Source organism: Planococcus citri, chromosome 2 (genome assembly GCF_950023065.1).
Source record: "Planococcus citri chromosome 2, ihPlaCitr1.1, whole genome shotgun sequence".
Classification (NCBI taxonomy): domain Eukaryota; kingdom Metazoa; phylum Arthropoda; class Insecta; order Hemiptera; family Pseudococcidae; genus Planococcus; species Planococcus citri.
The window spans coordinates 32,668,379-32,685,778 of record NC_088678.1 but is presented as its reverse complement, the minus strand read 5'-3'; the positions used below and the strand labels follow the sequence as shown (position 1 = coordinate 32,685,778).

The window sequence follows — 17,400 nt, the reverse complement described above, 5'->3', positions numbered from 1 at the left end:
GGAGCGAAAACACTACGATTTTTCGAAAATGCCCTCTTTTGTGGGCCCACTTCTCTCCTCCCGGGGTACTTCCGGAGCTAAAAAAATTTCTGATCAACTTTCAACTTATAATGAAGGAGTCTGCCGGATTTGGTCAAAATTCGTCGACTTTTTTTTCACGATTCGTCCCAAAGTATATTTAGGTTTCTTCTGGCTTAGGACTTGGGAGAGTTGTAATGAAATGAAATAATTTTGTTTGATGCATAAGTTGGAATTTTTTATTTTGGCATTCTTTTAATATAAGAACATCTTGTAATTTCACATCACATAAACTGTTTACCCCCCCCCCCCTCCTTCCCCATCATAATATGTAGATATACGTTTTATTCCTCTCCACTTTCACTTAGGTAGGTACTTGCTATGAACTTCTGTCCATCAGCACGCAATTTTTTTATGATCAATCGATGAAAAATATGCAACGCGGGCACATTTTTCTTGCAGGTCAATTCTTATACCAATATAGGAGAAAATTTTGTCTTCGCTGACAAACTTTTTGTTTTCAAATTTGGAAGCACATTTTAGAGCCTTTCCAACACCATAACGATATTTTAAAGCAATTATAGCTGATTTAGTTCTATTTGTATTTGCTACGATGTAATACGTATTATCGTTTTGATCGTCCTTTTCATCTTTTTTCACGTACGTAAAAACATCGTTGAAATGTAACTTCACAACGTAATAAATTAAAACGTAGTAATGCAGTTCCTCATCGCAACCTTCGAATTGAAACTGCGAATTAATAAGCTTCTCGAGTCGACATTTTAAATTAAACACTTCCTCGTCAATACGTTTGAAGTTGATTAAATTCTTCATTGCACGAGATAGTGGACCTGTCATTCTACCCACGTGTGAATGGTAAAATCGAAATAATATTTTAGTGAATTCTATTTCCATTTCTTTATTAGAAAAAGAAAGAAGAGGTATTGGTGGTCCAGTTTTGGCTTTGGAATTCGTAATGTATCCATTTTCCAGACAGTACCAGATGAAGGCAGTTGCTTTGTCTCTTCCCAGGGTAGAATTATTTTTCAAGCGACTTCCTAGCTTTATCAAATGAGTTTCTTTGGCGTAGGTTTGAGACAAAAAATGGTTTGGTTCTGCCATCAAAATTTGTAAACAGGAAGTATAAATGTTGGGATTTTCTAAAGCTTTTAGCATGAAATCCAACGAACCTGGGTCTATCCAGGATAAAGGATAGGTAATTTTCTCGGCCTCAAACGAAGCTAAATAGTTCAACACGCTGTTCGTATTGTACAAAGTGATGCCCCATTCGGGATTTCGGTAACCATCGTAGAATTCCCTGAGTTGGTATTTTTCATTTTCGTCGATTTCGTGACGAACCAGAAGATCTGTCACTTGATCATCGGTGAATCCGAAGAACGAAGCCATTTCGAAAGAACTCAGGAACTTGTGATGTTCTAGAGAAATCTGGTAATTGAAGAATATCGAAGGGAAGCTGTAAGTTAAACCGGTGATCATGATGTATTTTATATCTGCCAAATGATCGTTGAATAATTTTTCTATCATAGAGCTCAACATATGAGTTATTTTAGTAGGATCGTATTTCACTTCATGCGCGTATCTTATGCTATAATCTAAAGCTACGTCATAATCGTCTATAAATACGAAAAGCTTTTTGCGAAAATAATTCAGCAATATTTTCGCCAGCAAGGATAAGCTTTTTATTAAAATATCTAAATTCATCGTTCCATGAATCGCTTTTTTTAAAAATCGAATTTGTTGAGCAATATTTGGGTCATTCTTGTGTTGATTTTTCTCGAGTAAAATTGGAATCATCCATTTGTAAGACGAGCAAGTATTTCGTACCCGTTCTCGAATATTTTTTAATGTTTCGTCGAAAGTGTTTCTCATAACGCCTTTGAGTTCAATGTGAATGACTGGGTATTTCCCCAAGTGCTTCTCGATGACTCTATTATAAGTTGAAATTCGTAAATTCAATGTTCGATTGGTAAATATACGATGGGCGGATGTTTTCTTTGGATTTTTAATTCGACCATTTTCACCGACTTCCAATTGCACGAAATGTTTCAGCATATTCATATTTGTGGTTTTTCCAAATTTTCGAGGACGAGTGATAAGATGGTAAGGGTTTGATTCGAAATGAAAAAAAGCTTCGATGAAAAGTGTTTTATCGACGAATCCTGAACATTCGATGATTTCTTCGAAATTTGTAGAATTTGGTAAAAATACGGGTCGATGGTCTCCGTGATTGAGGGCTAGATTTGAGAGCATTACAAAGAAGATAAAAAATGGGTAGGTCTTCATTTTTGTGAGTATAAAGAGTTGAATTTTCCTCGAGAGTGAACGACGTACGGTTGTAAATTTTCATTTTTCAAGGTATGAGAAATTTTTCATAGGTAAGGTATCAGTTCTTGAGGTTTATCAATGAAAATAACATGATGTATAGCTGAATGTTGAGGACTACTTACCTACTCGCATTCAGTTGAGTACCTACATAAAAATAATTCAGGCTAATTAGTAAGTTGGTATGTCAACCAGAAAACAAGTAAGTAAATTTAAATATAAATACTTCATAAATAAGTAGCAAGTGTTCCTCGTTGATAAATAAATACGTTTAAAAATGATAGATTTTCAATTCCCAGTATTTTCTTAGATAGCATTGAAATAACTTGAGTATTGATAACATAGATAAGCTCATATCTATATAGATGTAGGTAATGCAGTTCAATTTTTGAAATTGTTATCATCCTCGTTCTTCTTAACGTGATTTTCAGTAGTATGATCATCACGTCACGCATCAGGAGATCAGTAATAAATAAAAACGAAAAGTGGAGAATAGGTACTGAGTAGGTATGGCTGAAAATAAAATAAGTAATCATTCAGTTTTCAACTCAGTGGTTAAAATTTTGCTTATACATATGAATTTCTAAAGAGTCGATGTCAAAAGTAGGGTTCATACCAAATTTCAGATTTTCAGCACAATTGAGTAAAATTTTGATTTTTTTTTCATTTTTTTTGGTCCAACAATATTTGAAAATTAACCAATGCTTCAAAAACAGAAACATGAGTGCCTGAAATTTTAACTAGTGGAGTATTTTTGCTGGTTAATTGAATCAGATTCGAGGCAAAAATCAAATGAAGTCCAAATAAAAGGAAATACCGGAAGAGGAATTCAACATTTTTTAAAAGTTTGTGTTTACCATCAAAATGAGTTAATCTGTTGATGGTGTAACGGTCCAAACTAAAAGTCGAGAACCAAAGCTGAACCGAACAAACATGCAAATAGATCGAAACAGCGTGTAAAAAATATGTATCATCAGCCAAACTTTCAGGTACCAAAGTGCATTTTTTGATTTTTTGGAGCCTCGAATGACTCTCTTAAAAATTCAATTTTTTCAAAAAGATGCGATAAAATCTGTCTATATCAACTACAGCACGTATTTGCTCGATCGGTGCTTGCTAGTGACCCAAAAGTGCTAAGGTCATTCTTATTATAGAAACAGGACTAGATTCTAAAAATTTCAATGGTGAGATTTTTGAACTCCCCCCAATAAAATATTATCTTGCAATTTTTAGAATTCTATCTTGCTTTAAATGCCCACATTTTTAATTTTTTGAATTTTCATTTTTTATGGATATAAAATTTCATTTTTAGCCCCAATTGAGAGAAAGGTAAATGAGAATATCTAAAAATTTCATGTTGACTGATGATCAGTTTTTTTCTGATTTCCAAGGCACTGAAAAGGGGAGAGTAAAATAAAAAATTTTCCATCCGATTTTTGTATAATTTTGTTTGACTTTTAATGACCTTCTTCTACTTCAAAATTACAGCAATTTACTTTGTTATCAGTTGATTAAATTTTGTGGTTGAGAAGTTGGAACTTTTTTATGTATAACGAGAACCAGAAAGCAATAATACTTTCTAGCCTGAGCAAAGCAAGGCCAAAATTTCAAATTTTTTTTGAAAATTTTAAAATTAATGAATAAAAAGTTGAAAATTCATTTTTTATGCATTAAAAGTGAAATTTTCCATATTTCATAACTAAAAATAGTTGCCACGCCGATTGACACCGCTGCACGGTACTTTTCAGGCAAAGAAATTGGTAAATTATGAAGTATCAAGATTGCAATCCAACGTTTGTTATAACGGTTTAAAAAGCAATAATATCATCTCAAAAAATGCTTCAAAAAGCAAAAAAAAATGTCAAACGAACTTACAGGTGAAAAAATACGAGGAGGCACAAAAACATAAACCCGATGGTGATATTTACGGTTTCGTAAAATACGAACTTCAACAATTTTTAGGAAGAATATGTGAGTGTTTTTTCCGCAAGATGAAGCATCCTAAGGTAGGCGAGCGTGCTTTTCATTTTGCACACTTTCTTCAATTTCAATATGAAACTACACTTTGTAAACATCTACATGAATTTTTCTCCAGAAGAATGTAACGACGACTGCAATGCAACTGAAGATCTACGAAGAAGTAAATTGAAAATCAACATTTTTTGTGAATAATAATAATGATTATTATTATTATGTAAAAATACCATACTCGTCTGATCCACCATCTACCGTTGGCCTTGTTCATCTTTCATCGTCTACAAAGATCCTATATAAATGCGTGTTCGAAATGCTAGTAGTTTGACCAAAAAGTTCAGTTCTTCTCACCCTGATTGAAAATGAAACACAACCAATACTCGTCGGATGCGTTATCTACCGTAAGTCTCGTTTATTTTTCATCATCTCCGGCGATCTATACGTATAATCACAACTAGAATAGCAAGAGTAATTATTTGATTGCGTAAATACTACCCGTAATAAGTTGAACAAATAAATTGATCATAAATTGAAGTAAACTGCACTATTGACTGTTTCTTGTCTTGTTCGTTCTTCGTTCATCAGTTTTTCTTGCTAACCTGAAAGAATTTTCACACAAAGTACAACTAGCCCGAATAATAAGAGATTATCATAATTCAGTTTCATAAATAAATACTACCCGTAATAAGATAATTCCAACTGGTGTTTCCAATTGAATTAATCATCTCCAGTCACTGAACTATGTAAACGTAACATCAGGAAGGAATACTTCTCATCATGATAAATCGCATAATCGAATCGATTTCGATACTTCTATTGAAAATTTCATGGCGTAATTTTACTTCTCGTGAAGTTACTTTCAATTTTATAATAATTTTAATTTTTCATTCAAAAAAAAAATCAAAACACTGAAAGTGAAAGTGATAAGAGCGGTGATCGGATCAACGGATGCACACAACAGTCAACACGGCCTTGCGAAAAAGTCAACCGGCGAGAGTAGCGACCCTTGGTGACGAGTTGCAAAACTAAATCTTGACCTAGGTTCGCTATCATCGTTCATTAATTTTTCAGCTTTCTAAAGTGGCCACAGGCCACAGCCGCCACAGGGCTTCATTCTTCTTCATCTTTATCTACTTTATTTTATTCATATTTTGTTTAAAGTTATGAAAATTAAATTCACTGCTATGCTCGCTTGTCGCTACCTACCTAAATTAACTTACCCGTCCTCTGAGGCTCTGAAAAGATTTCAAAATCCTGGAGAAATCTAAAATCACGCTGCAGTGCTGACTTCAGAAGTTCAGAATGGTTCGAAATGGTAAAATTCTGATATTTCTGATCGGACCATCGCGGTGATTTTTTTAGGTGACGTACTGTACTGTACTAGTACACTACTATAGACACTGTACCTGTGCCCTCCGGGTAAGACATCCAACTGCAGGCAACGGGGAAAAGGGACGGTAGTAAAATCTTGTGTCATGCCAATTTCTCCCGCTGGGTGATTTTGGCTGCGCTGTACTTCAATTTTGCAGGCAACGGGGAAAAGGGAGGGTTGTGTAGTCTGGAAGGAACTTCTGGCTGCGCGCGCAGTCAGGAGTACCTCGCGGACTACACAACCCTCCCTTTTCCCTGTTGCCTGCAAAATTGAAGTACAGCGCAGCCAAAAGCACCCAGCGGGATAAATTGGCATGACACACGTAATTCAGCCAATATGGCCGCTAGTTGGATGTCTTCCCGCAGGTCCAGTGTCTATATACACTACCAATCATGCAAATTTCAAAAATTTTCATATGAACAGATAAATTGTCATTTCAAACATTTTTCCTTATGCTGGTAAAAAAAAAAAAAAAAACGCATTCGAATGCGAAGTTTAAGAATTTTATTTCCTGAAAAATTAGTAGTGCATGTTATTAGAGTAAGAAAGAGAAAAAAATCTGAGTTAATGAATGACTGCCCATGTAAACTTCTAGGTATTTTACTTTTTCAATTGTCAACGTATAATTTCTCATAGTCATACCTTTCTTTACGTAACTTCAAAGACGTAAAATCGTCAAAGTGTTTCTGAGTTCAAAAATTCCATAAATCATAATTAAGCCGAATTTCGCCGATAGCTGGAAAAGTTGCTTATAGGTAGGTACCACCTACCTACCTACCTATTATTCTACATATATATTATGTACACGAATTTGAGCTGAAAGTGTATGTAACTTGAAACACCTTGAGAATTTTAGATTCCAAATGGTTTATGATCGCATAGCAATGAGTAACGCTTCAATGTGAATTTTTGAGTTTTACAAAAAACATCAAGAAAAAAGTGAGGCAATAATTTCAACGATACCTAACAAAATAAAAATTTTGAAACATGGTCAATGGCACAAAGAACAAACTATGAAAAAATCGTAATTTCTCTACCCACTAGATACACAACAATGTTCATTGTTTTTTTTTGTTTTTTTTTTTTTAAAATATAACAGCTGTTTGCGACGCAAAAATGTGAAAATTGTATAGGTACCCCGTTTCCGCGAACCAAGAATTTTATTGTATTCTACAAAACCTGACTAGTTAGTTGAAAAAAAGAAGAGATTATAAACTCTCTATTATAGCAACATCCCACTCCCGCATTGTTTTTAAAAGAACCACACAAATGATAGTTTTCCGATATGAATTCTTTTTGACTATACACTGATTAGGTATACGTACTGATTTAAGAAGCTGAGAAATTTATAATTATGTATTTTCACGTTCTCGCTTTTATCACTGTTTTTATCGCAAGCTGGAACGATACTCCCATATCAAGATTTTCTTACGAGCAAATCTAATGGTATTGGTAATGATGTTTTTTAAATAGGTACCTGTCTATTGAAACAATCTCCCCTCACTCATATTATCAACTCATTCACAGAGAGACTTATCTTATCTACCATAAATTCAAAAGCTTCAGAAAGGTTACCTCGGTAGTAAGGCACATAGAAAATTAGTGAAGTCATTCGTACCAGTTTTTAAAAGTGCATGGTTGTGGTAATTGGTACCTAATAGACTTTTTAAATAACTCATTTTAGTATAGAAAAATGAAGATTTTCGGTGTTATAAGTCTTCTATACTGCATAGTTCCATCGTGTAAGTGAATTACCCAGTTATTTTATTAAACAAATGCTAAAAATGATGTGATTTTACTCCTTGAATCGTGAATTTTCGAAATTTTCTGTTCTAAGAAAGCAAATCTGAAATATATCTAGGTACTTCACCTAGATATCCTAAAAATTAATTTTTCTTTTTAAAAATAATATTTTTTAAACTCTCGAAATGAAGAATTTCCAAAGCTTTAATTTCAACATTATCTATTGCGCAAAATATTATAGAGAAATTTTTCAATTGGTAACTTTACTCAAATCAACACGTTTTCAAGTTGTTAGCGATGCCAATAGTTGATTGCAATTTAACGTACCTAACCATTTTTCAAATGCACTAGCCCTACACAAAAAGTAGCTTCCTATCAATTTTTACCCTTCGAGGGTGACTGAAAAATTACGATCAGAATAAGTAAAATTAGGTACCTATTTGAAAGGATCTTAAGTTGTGATATGTTCCAAAATCAGATTTCTAGTTTCTAGAACAATTTTTATAGGGAAATCCCAAAGGGTTTCGCATTATTTTGACGTTAGACGAATAATATAGGTATGTGTCACACTCTTCTCAGTCCTTCAAATTGACCTTGGGGTTGAAATTTGGCATGCACATTTGTAAGTTACTTTAGTGTTGTATCACCCTCATCCTTCTCCAGCTTCAAAAAAGAAATTTTCCGTATCTTTTTCAGTAGTTTTCGATTTTATGTCATGGCCTTTTCAGACCTGGAACCTTGACATTGAGATAGGTACAATAACGTCGATGCCATGGAATGCTATAATCGAGTATCCATGTTTCAGGAATACTCTAAATGCGCTTTTTGGACGTTTCGATCTATATAGGTAGTTAGGTACATACGTAATAATGAATATTCTCCTTGCACTGCTTTTTCATTTTTAATTTATTTTAGGTACGGAAGAATTTCGGTTTGCAGATAATAGAGATGTAGTTCCAACGAAAATTATTACAAGAAAACGCGATGATCCCATGATTTTGGATTGCACATTAGAAGGTATAGATAATTCAAGTTTGGACACATTTAAAAGAGCTTTATTTTTTTTTAATACCTAGCTCTGTTTCCAGGATATCCGTCGGTGTACAGTATTGAATGGTTTCTTAACGAAATTGTATTTTGTGCTTCCTCGCCATCGAATACGACATGTCCATTAATTTTTACGGAAAAAAACTGCCCACCACTACTGGATCCATTATCAGAACGACATCTGATAGAATGCCGATTATTCATTGAAGGAAAAATTATTCTCAGGAAAAGATTCCTGATATTCGTAAAAGGTAAGCTCATAGGCATAATTTAAATAATTTTGATAAACTATAGGTGTAGGTACCTATATTACCTACTTATTATCCAACTTTTGTTAACAAAATTATATCTATAGTTATATTAATTACTTTTTTCTTCTCTCAAAATAAAAACAAAACAAGAATGAATTTTTATCGAAACAATATCACTTCACGATTAGGTACCTATACCTACCTACGGAAATATTTAGAATGCGATCGACAATTATTCACTATGTCATCTGAATGGTCGATTTTCATCAAATTCAGGTTGTTGCAATATACTAATTTTTCGGTTTTTTGGTGTACCTATGTAGGTAATTTTTTTACAAAAAAAGTGACTTTTCAATTTGTAATCTTCCGTATCTCTTCATTTTTTTCCTATTAGGTACACCTGGAATTATTGTATGTATTTGTGGGATTGCGGGATGTTGTGTGATATATTTCCGATCATCACTTTTATGAAATTCAAATTCACTACAAAATTAGAACATTCTAAAGAACATAGGTACCTAATTCGATTTTTGATTGATTTTTAGAGTCATTAAATCCATCAACGGCATCTGATGTACCTGATTATTGGGTTATAGCGATATCAAGCGTTTTTATTGCGTTTTTCTTGATCGCGATGTTGATCGGATATTGCGTCATGCGTGAAATTGAAAGAATAGAGGTAGGTGCAGCATAAGTACCATATATGTACTTAAGATGAGTCTGCTGAGGATATTTTTCCAACATGGCAATTTTAACATCGATAACATTATTGAATGAGCTGGTTTACGTTATTTATTCTATTTTTCGTTTATAGGTCCGCGTTGGTAGTGGTACCTCAAATCAAAGTGAAAATAGGACGAGCATGCCCTTGGTCCGTTTAGATAATTCGAAAATTTCGAATAAGGCAAAACCGTCTGAAGATCCTGCAGTAGCCAGCCATTCAAAAAAGTCAAAACCAACTGAAGATCCTGCAGTAGCCATCCCTTCGAAAAAGTCAAAACCAACTGAAGATCCTGAAGATCCTGCAGTAGGCCTAACCATCAACGAAAAAATAGGGGAGGGGCGGTTCGTAGAAGTATTTAAAGGTACGGTTATGCCAAAAATATTCTTCTGTTATAAACGTCACTTCTTCAGACAACCTATTTGTTTATGGTGTTACTTATGGCTTTTTTGTGGGGAAGCACAGGGGGACGCAGACGACGCAGTCCCCCCCAAGGAGAGTTTAAAATATCGAAAAATTGCCATAAGTAAAAACTAAAAAATGAATAAATTTTGGTAACTTTTTCAAAAGTTTTTGAATTATCAAAATAGTAAAGTGCGAAAACAAGATCAGAATTACGATGAGGTAAAAATTTGGAAATTACTCTAAATCTAAAATTTAGCATTCAAGTTTGTACCTTTGTTCTTAGGAGGTACCTACTTAGCTTGTGCTTAAATTAAAACAAAAGTTACTTTTTTATAGCTATTTTCAAAAAAATCTGTTTAAACAACACAAAAATAATTTAAGCACTTCGAGTTTTTCTCAAAATACAGTTGGGGGAGGGGGATATGAAAATTGGGGACTTGCAAATTCGATTTAGTGTCCGCCTTCAGAAGGAAATACAAAAAATGGCCTGTACCTATGTATATTCTGTACATATACGAGTACCTAGGTATACACGCAAAGCTGCAGTGTGTACTAGCACCATGTACCGTATGCATCCAATCAAGCAGTATTTTGTTTTCGATTGAATAGGCACCTACCTACCTAATCGTTTGAAATTTTGGCACCAACTTCAGCAATAGGTATCATTATTTGTTTGAACAGAAATTGGAAATCTTAAATCTTTTGCAACGCTATGTACCTATTTAATAATCAGTAGGTATACCTAAAACTATACCGAAACATTTCATTCCATACTTTTACAGGATATGTGAATTCATCAAACGAAGAAGGAGTTCAGTATTTAAAACCTGTCACTGTGCAGAAACTAAAAATGTCTGTAAATGTCGGCTACATAAGAGAGTTCATAAAGCGATCAGAAACATACTTTACTTTCGAACATCCAAATATTTTAGCTTGTTGTGGAAAATGCCCTCTTGGTAATTTGATATGTTATTTATGTATTAATAGTTATGTGCGAGTACCTATCTATGTATTTCTATTATTATAATGTATATGGGACAAAATTTTGCTCATATACCCACTTCTTGAGTACCTATTTCTCTAATGTCACCTTTCAATGTCCATTGAATTATGATTAAGGCTTGTATACGTATTATTGAGTTAATGTTATTTGCGTAGGTCCTTACGAACCAACTGGAATTGTGACAGAATTTATGGATCTTGGGGATTTAAAGAGTTATCTGAGGAGCAATAGAAATGAATTATCATCTATCTCAAAGGTAAATTTTAATTGCTCAAATTGTGGATTTCTACACCTTCTGGAGAAATTTTTAAATTCTGGAGAAGTTGAAAATCGCCGACATTTTGTTCGCGGGAGTTTATATTAATTTCAAGACTAACTTTATTCATAAGTGTTGTTAACGCATACTAAATAAGTGTAGGTACCTGCTTACCTACTTTTTTTCAATAAGAAAAAAAGCATAAATCAGCAAAATGGCCATTCAATTTGAAATTAACAAAAATTTGCCAAAAATGGGTCTGATCAGCTGACACTTTGGCTGTGGTTGTTTCAGACCACACCTTTTCCAAAACTCTTGGTTCAGTTCAAATTGTAGGTGATCACCTCGAGAGGGTTCCGTGTTAATTATTTTCAATCGCATTTTCAAAAATTGTTCGTGTCCTTGTAGGAACCTGTTTTACTATCATTTGCCATTCAAATTTCCGCTGGAATGGACTATTTGACCAGGAAGAATTTCATTCATGGTGATTTGGGTACACGGAACTGCCTATTGCAGTATTTGGGAACCGAATTGGTGGTAAAAATCGCAGAATCCGACATGAGTGGAGAAGAGAACTCTGGTGAATATTGTCAAGTAAGTCAGGTGCCAATTTGTAAGGTGGTACCTCAATATACATTTTACTTACCCATTTATGAAAATCATTACTTTTTTTACGTTGTTACCTTTTAAAAATTCCACAGATTGGTAAAAGTGTCGAAAAATTCGCAGTGAGATGGATGTCGCCGGAAAGTGTTTTAAATAAAAAGTTCAGTATAGATCCGACGTCTGGGCATTCGGTGTATTGCTCAGACAACTGTATACTTTCGGCGAGCAGCCGTATTCTGAGCATACTAACGAACAGGTGTGTATTTGCACATAGCATAAGTACCTACAGCTTTTGTTTTAATCCCTATACTCTTTCAAATTGTCAATTAGGTACCTAAACTAATCAACTCATATTACATTGTTTTGTTTCAAAATTTTTAGGTACTGCAACTGATCCAAGCACTACAGCTTCTACGCATCCCTGCCAATTGCCCGACAAAAGTGGCAGATATAATAAGCCGCTGCTGGAAAATTAGGCCAAATCAAAGGATGAAATTTGTTGATATCCACAAAGAGTTATCGGATTTACAAGAAAGCGTTTACGTAACAATAGTACCGTCATGAAGAGAACTTGTATACTTGGGTATTTATAGCTTTGTAATATGTTAGAGCCTTAAATCGACGAACAAAATTTAATTCGACCGTCTCCATTAATGATATAATCGTGCAGGTGGCATGCTAAAACTCATGCTTTTTTGCATAGCACACGCATGCGTGGATTTGAACTTTTTCAAAATATCCAATTACTTATTTGTAAGTGAAACAATAAGAGTTCCTAAAACTGATTCCAAATGCCATAATTTGAAGGAAATGTGCATTCTGAAAATGCTTTAAAATGATGTTGTTACTTACCTTCTTTGGAGGCAATGTGAGCGTTGAAAATCAATTTAAAATTTCGTAATTTGAAGACAAAGCAAATCCTGTAATTTAATTTTAAAACTTCATGATTTGAAGGGAATGGAATTTCTAAAAATTGATTCAAAATTTTGTAGGAAAATGATTTACCTATCCAAATGTTTGTCATTTAGAGACCATCTATAATTATGGATTCTGAAAACTGACTAAAAATTTCATAATTTGGTGATGGTGTGAATTCTGGAAAATTATTTAAAATTTTTTTCATTTTATTACCCATAGTTTAGAATATAGTCGATCATTGCAATCTTCGAATTTGAAAACACCTATTTTTAAGGACTTTGGTAACATTGTTTTACAGCATTAGCCCGCCACTTTCGAATAAGGAGGTATATTTAACTTTTAGCCATTAATTCTTATCTATGGTAAATTGTATGAAAATGCAAATTCCAATTTCATTTCAATCTAACTTGAAACAACAAAATATGGCTTAAATTCCCAAGAAAAAATGTTTTCCTACATCATTATTTCTCATGAATTTGAAAGATAACATTAAGTAATTGTATTTGAATAATTATATTGGATTGATATCAAGTACTTACATATCCAGGGTCACGCTCGTGACCCCACCCCGCCCCCCCTCCCAAAAATAAAATGAAAACGACGATTATAAACGAAAACGAACGGAGGAAAACAACGAAAAAAAAAAACGGAACGAGCTGACACTGATATTCTGAAAGGAACTCGTCTTTGTTACGGCGTGTGCCGCAAACTCATTTTACTGAGAAAGCGTTTGTCAAATTGAAAAATTGAAAGTACCATTCTTTCTAATTTTTTAAGCGCTTTCTTTTGAGACCATAACGAAGTTTGTACGATAAAAATTCGCGGACTTGGAGTTGAGCAGTTTTTTGTCATTTTTGTAAAATTCTTCTTAATGGTCAAGAGGGCTACTGAAAAAACGGCTGAACCAATTTTGATGAAATTTTGGAATTGAGTTCTACTCGTTGAATGCTCTGACCTTTTGGAATCAAATTTTGAAAATTTGGAAATTTGACCCTTCACCCCCCCATTTGGGGCCCCAAAATTTTGAAAAAATTAAAACTGATATCAAAAACGGAATCTATGGGTTGAAATACATAAACTGTGAAAATTTCAATTCAATCCGATGATTTTGAAGGGTTTTAGAGCTTTTCAAAGTTTTGCTGTTTTATCAATTTCAGTCATTTTCAAAAAGCAAATATAAAATAATGGAATCGAGTTGAACTTTGGCATTAGTAAAAGCGACTATTCTCAAGTTTAAGGAATGTATATTCAAAATTTCAACTCATTTAGTTTCCGATTAAGTTCTGTAGCTTTGACTAAAATTGTACAAAAAGAAAGAACCGTTAAATTCGAAAGCATGCGTATTCCCATGCACGTTTTGCTGTTCAGCGCAGCAGTAATGTGTTGAAGTGGCCCTAATTTCAGAGCAGCCGTGTGGCTGCATGCGTTATGCGTCGGATCGCCATGCCGGAGGTCCCCAGTTCGAATCCCGCCCAACCCTGATATTTTTTTCAATTTTTTTTTAATGCTTAATATTTTCTTTTGAGTAATTTTTCAATAGACAAATTTACGTTTTGGCCAAATAGACGTTTCCATATTTTCACCTTGCTGTTATTGATGAATAATTACTTAATGCATTTTTTTTTTCATTTTTTATGGAACTGAAGGAGATTGGGGAAATTTTTATCTAGTCATAAATTCAAGAGGATGAAATTTCCTTTCAATGGGTACAATCATTTCTCAATTTCATACCTACAGTAACTGCGATTTTTTTGTATGCCAAATTTAAATTGAAATTACACAAAATTTTTAGCAAACATTGGTAATATAATAAGTACCTAGTTTAATAAACGAAAATGTTCGAAATTTTATCCTTTTATTTATTTATTTTTTTTTTACCGAAAGCACTAGCGTTTCTGTTCAAAACTTCAAACTCAAAGTTGTAAAAAATTGTTGTGCTCAGTAAAAATTCAACTTCAAACTAAATTTCTCAACATTTTCAGTGAATAAATGCGTATTTTATTGAACTAAAATTTAAAAATTTCATCCTCTTTCAGAGAATTCAGATGGTTTTTTACACAAAACAATAGCGTTTACTGTTCAAAAGTTACGACTCAGAGTGGTGAAAAGTAGCCATGTGTGGTAAAAATCACAACTCAATACTCATTGAAGTAGAATTACTATAGTGAAGTTAGTACCTAACAAAGCTTTAGTAAGTACATATTATTTGAATGGTAAACACTAGCGAAATGGATGAAAACCCATTTTGAAGAGGATACAATTCTGAACATTTTGGTTTTAGTATTAAAATACGACGCATTCACTGAAAATTTTGTGCAATTTTAGTTTGAAGTTGAATTTTTACTGCGCATGGCACTTTTTCACAACTTTGGGCTTCGATAAGATTTGAACAATAAATGCTAGCAGTGGTGTTTTCGAAAAAAAAAAACAATCCGAAAGGAGATAAAACAATGGATAAAACTCTGAAAATTTTGGTTCATTAAAATACCTATTCGTTCACTCAAAATTTTGCGTAATCTTAATTCAAATTTAGCCTACAAAAAATCTAATTTATTCGTTTCATGATTTCATTAAATACAATTAATTTCCTGCAAAATTGTTTGAGTAATATCCAGCAAATTTTTAAACATTCTTGGAGCTTCCAGCACATTTTTGAAACTTGAAAATGCAGTTGGAAAGCCGAAATTTATTCTGCAAGCCAATTTGAAATACCCTATGAAGTTGACTGCAGTTGGATTTCAAGTAGTTTTGGACCCTCCACCGACTTTTTGAAAATTACTGAAGCCCCCAGCAGATTTTTGAAACTTGAAATTCCCTATAAATTTCATCAAGTGGAGTTTGAAAGTCGAAATTAAATCTGCACTCCTCTATCAAGTCGGCTTTAGGTGGATTCAAGTGATTTTGGAGCCTCTAGCGACTTTTTGAAAATACCTGGAGCCTCTAGGAGATTTTTGAAACATAAATTTTTATAACACTCTATTGAATGGAGTGAGAAAGGTGGAATTCTGTTGCAATTTCATGTTTTAAAAATCTGCTGGAGGCGCCAAGAATTTTCAAAAAGTCCCTGGAGGCTTCAAAATAACTTGAACCCACTATCAGCCAACTTAATGTTGTGCTGAAGTTGGAATTGAGCCTGAATTTCGAATTTCCTACTCTTAATTGATAAAATTTTATGAAAATTTCGAGCATTGAAAATGCGTGGATGGCTCCAGTAATTTTCAAAAAGTCGCTTGAGGCTCCAAAACGGCTTGAAATCCACCAGCAGTTGACTTAATAGTGTGCTCAAATTAGTTTGCAGAATCAATTTCGGCTTTCCAACTAGCTGCATTTGTTGAAATGTTGAAAGAATTTCAAGTTTCAGTACCTATCTGAGTGTTTAAAAATTGGATGATTTTTTTGATGAAAATTTAAACAAAGTAAGTACCTGCACTACAGCAACATTTTCATTCTGAAGTTTGTATTTTAAAGTTTAATGAATTTGAAATTTGAAATTTGTCAATACCTATTGCCAATATTTTGTCCAACTTTTATGAATTAAGAAAAAAATGTAACTAATTTCTAGCATGTCAAAATTTTGAAAAAATGACAACTTCTTGGTATTTCGAGATATTGAACTCGTCTGTCTTTTGGAAACAAAAAAAAATCATAAATTGTCAAAATTCTGTCAACCTTTTTAAAAGTTGAAAAAAAAGTTTGCACACACTACGTAAGAAAAACAACTGATATCCCCCAAAAAATTCTCCGAAAAAGAATCGTACACCCCGCCCTTATCAGGGGAAAGAATGTAAATATTTTAGTAATAAAATGTTGTGATATCATTTTGAAAACCGCCCCCTAAAGTTCAACCAAATTTTTAAGGCTTTTCCTTTGAAGTCAAGATTATAAGTTAATTTTGAAACACCTTCTTTTTAACATAATTTTTAATCAAAATAAGCTTTCAATTAGGTATCAATATAAAACTATTAAGTGTGTAGGTTCAACAACAAAAATTAAAAAAAAAAAAAAAAAAAAAAAAAGTAGGACAGACACAGAGTTTAAAGAAGCTTGGTAATCTAATCTGAATGTTGAACTGTGTCTACCCCAATTTTTTTAGAAATTTTTTTGTTGTTGAACCCACACACTTGATAATTTTGTACTAATAATTGGTCTAAAAAAAATTTGGGCGGACACCGTGCAACGTTCAGGTTAGATTAACCAGCTTCTTCGAACTCTGTGTCCGCCCAAATTTTTTTTAGACCAATTATTAGTACAAAATTATCAAGTGTGTGGGTTCAACAACAAAAAAATTTCTAAAAAAATTGGGGTAGACACAGTTCAACATTCAGATTAGATTACCAAGCTTCTTTAAACTCTGTGTCTGTCCTACTTTTTTTTTTTTTTTTTTTTTTTTAATTTTTGTTGTTGAACCTACACACTTAATAGTTTTATATTGATACCTAATTGAAAGCTTATTTTGATTAAAAATTATGTTAAAAAGAAGGTGTTTCAAAATTAACTTATAATCTTGACTTCAAAGGAAAAGCCTTAAAAATTTGGTTGAACTTTAGGGGGCGGTTTTCAAAATGATATCACAACATTTTATTACTAAAATATTTACATTCTTTCCCCTGATAAGGGCGGGGTGTACGATTCTTTTTCGGAGAATTTTTTGGGGGATATGTATTTGTGTAAAGTTATTAATTTGATTGTCTGTTTTTGTAGCCTATCAGTAGTATTAATTCAACATTATACGTAATACGTATA

At 33.2% G+C, this 17,400-nt stretch overlaps 2 protein-coding genes across 2 annotated transcripts; one reads left to right on the top strand and one right to left on the bottom strand.

The window, feature by feature from the left end:
- Positions 1–229: 229 nt before the first annotated feature.
- On the bottom strand, positions 230–2,715 carry LOC135835450 (uncharacterized). The gene is made up of 2 exons (XM_065349705.1): positions 2,588–2,715; positions 230–2,508 (listed from the first exon to the last, which is right to left on the bottom strand). Exon 2 carries the CDS (start codon positions 2,320–2,322, stop codon positions 415–417), a length of 1,908 nt encoding a protein of 635 aa, XP_065205777.1. The 5' UTR covers positions 2,323–2,508; positions 2,588–2,715; the 3' UTR covers positions 230–414.
- A 4,612-nt stretch (positions 2,716–7,327) lies between these two features.
- On the top strand, positions 7,328–14,543 carry LOC135835449 (BDNF/NT-3 growth factors receptor-like). The gene is made up of 10 exons (XM_065349704.1): positions 7,328–7,449; positions 8,366–8,467; positions 8,539–8,748; positions 9,294–9,427; positions 9,563–9,833; positions 10,657–10,830; positions 11,033–11,133; positions 11,542–11,727; positions 11,835–11,995; positions 12,121–14,543. The coding sequence occupies exons 1-10, from the start codon at positions 7,401–7,403 to the stop codon at positions 12,131–12,133; spliced, it is 1,401 nt and encodes a 466-aa protein (XP_065205776.1). The 5' UTR covers positions 7,328–7,400; the 3' UTR covers positions 12,134–14,543.
- The last annotated feature ends 2,857 nt before the right edge of the window (positions 14,544–17,400 follow it).

What these genes read in the sequence shown, in the direction of transcription:
- LOC135835450 (XM_065349705.1), bottom strand. Translation starts at nt 2,322, where the DNA reads ATGAAGACCTACCCATTTTTTATCTTCTTTGTAATGCTCTCAAATCTA.
- LOC135835449 (XM_065349704.1), top strand. Translation starts at nt 7,401, where the DNA reads ATGAAGATTTTCGGTGTTATAAGTCTTCTATACTGCATAGTTCCATCG. An exon ending in ATACTGCATAGTTCCATCGT is followed by an intron (nt 7,450 to 8,365) that starts GTAAGTGAATTA and finishes AATTTATTTTAG; the next exon opens with GTACGGAAGAATTTCGGTTT. An exon ending in GTTCGTAGAAGTATTTAAAG is followed by an intron (nt 9,834 to 10,656) that starts GTACGGTTATGC and finishes ATACTTTTACAG; the next exon opens with GATATGTGAATTCATCAAAC.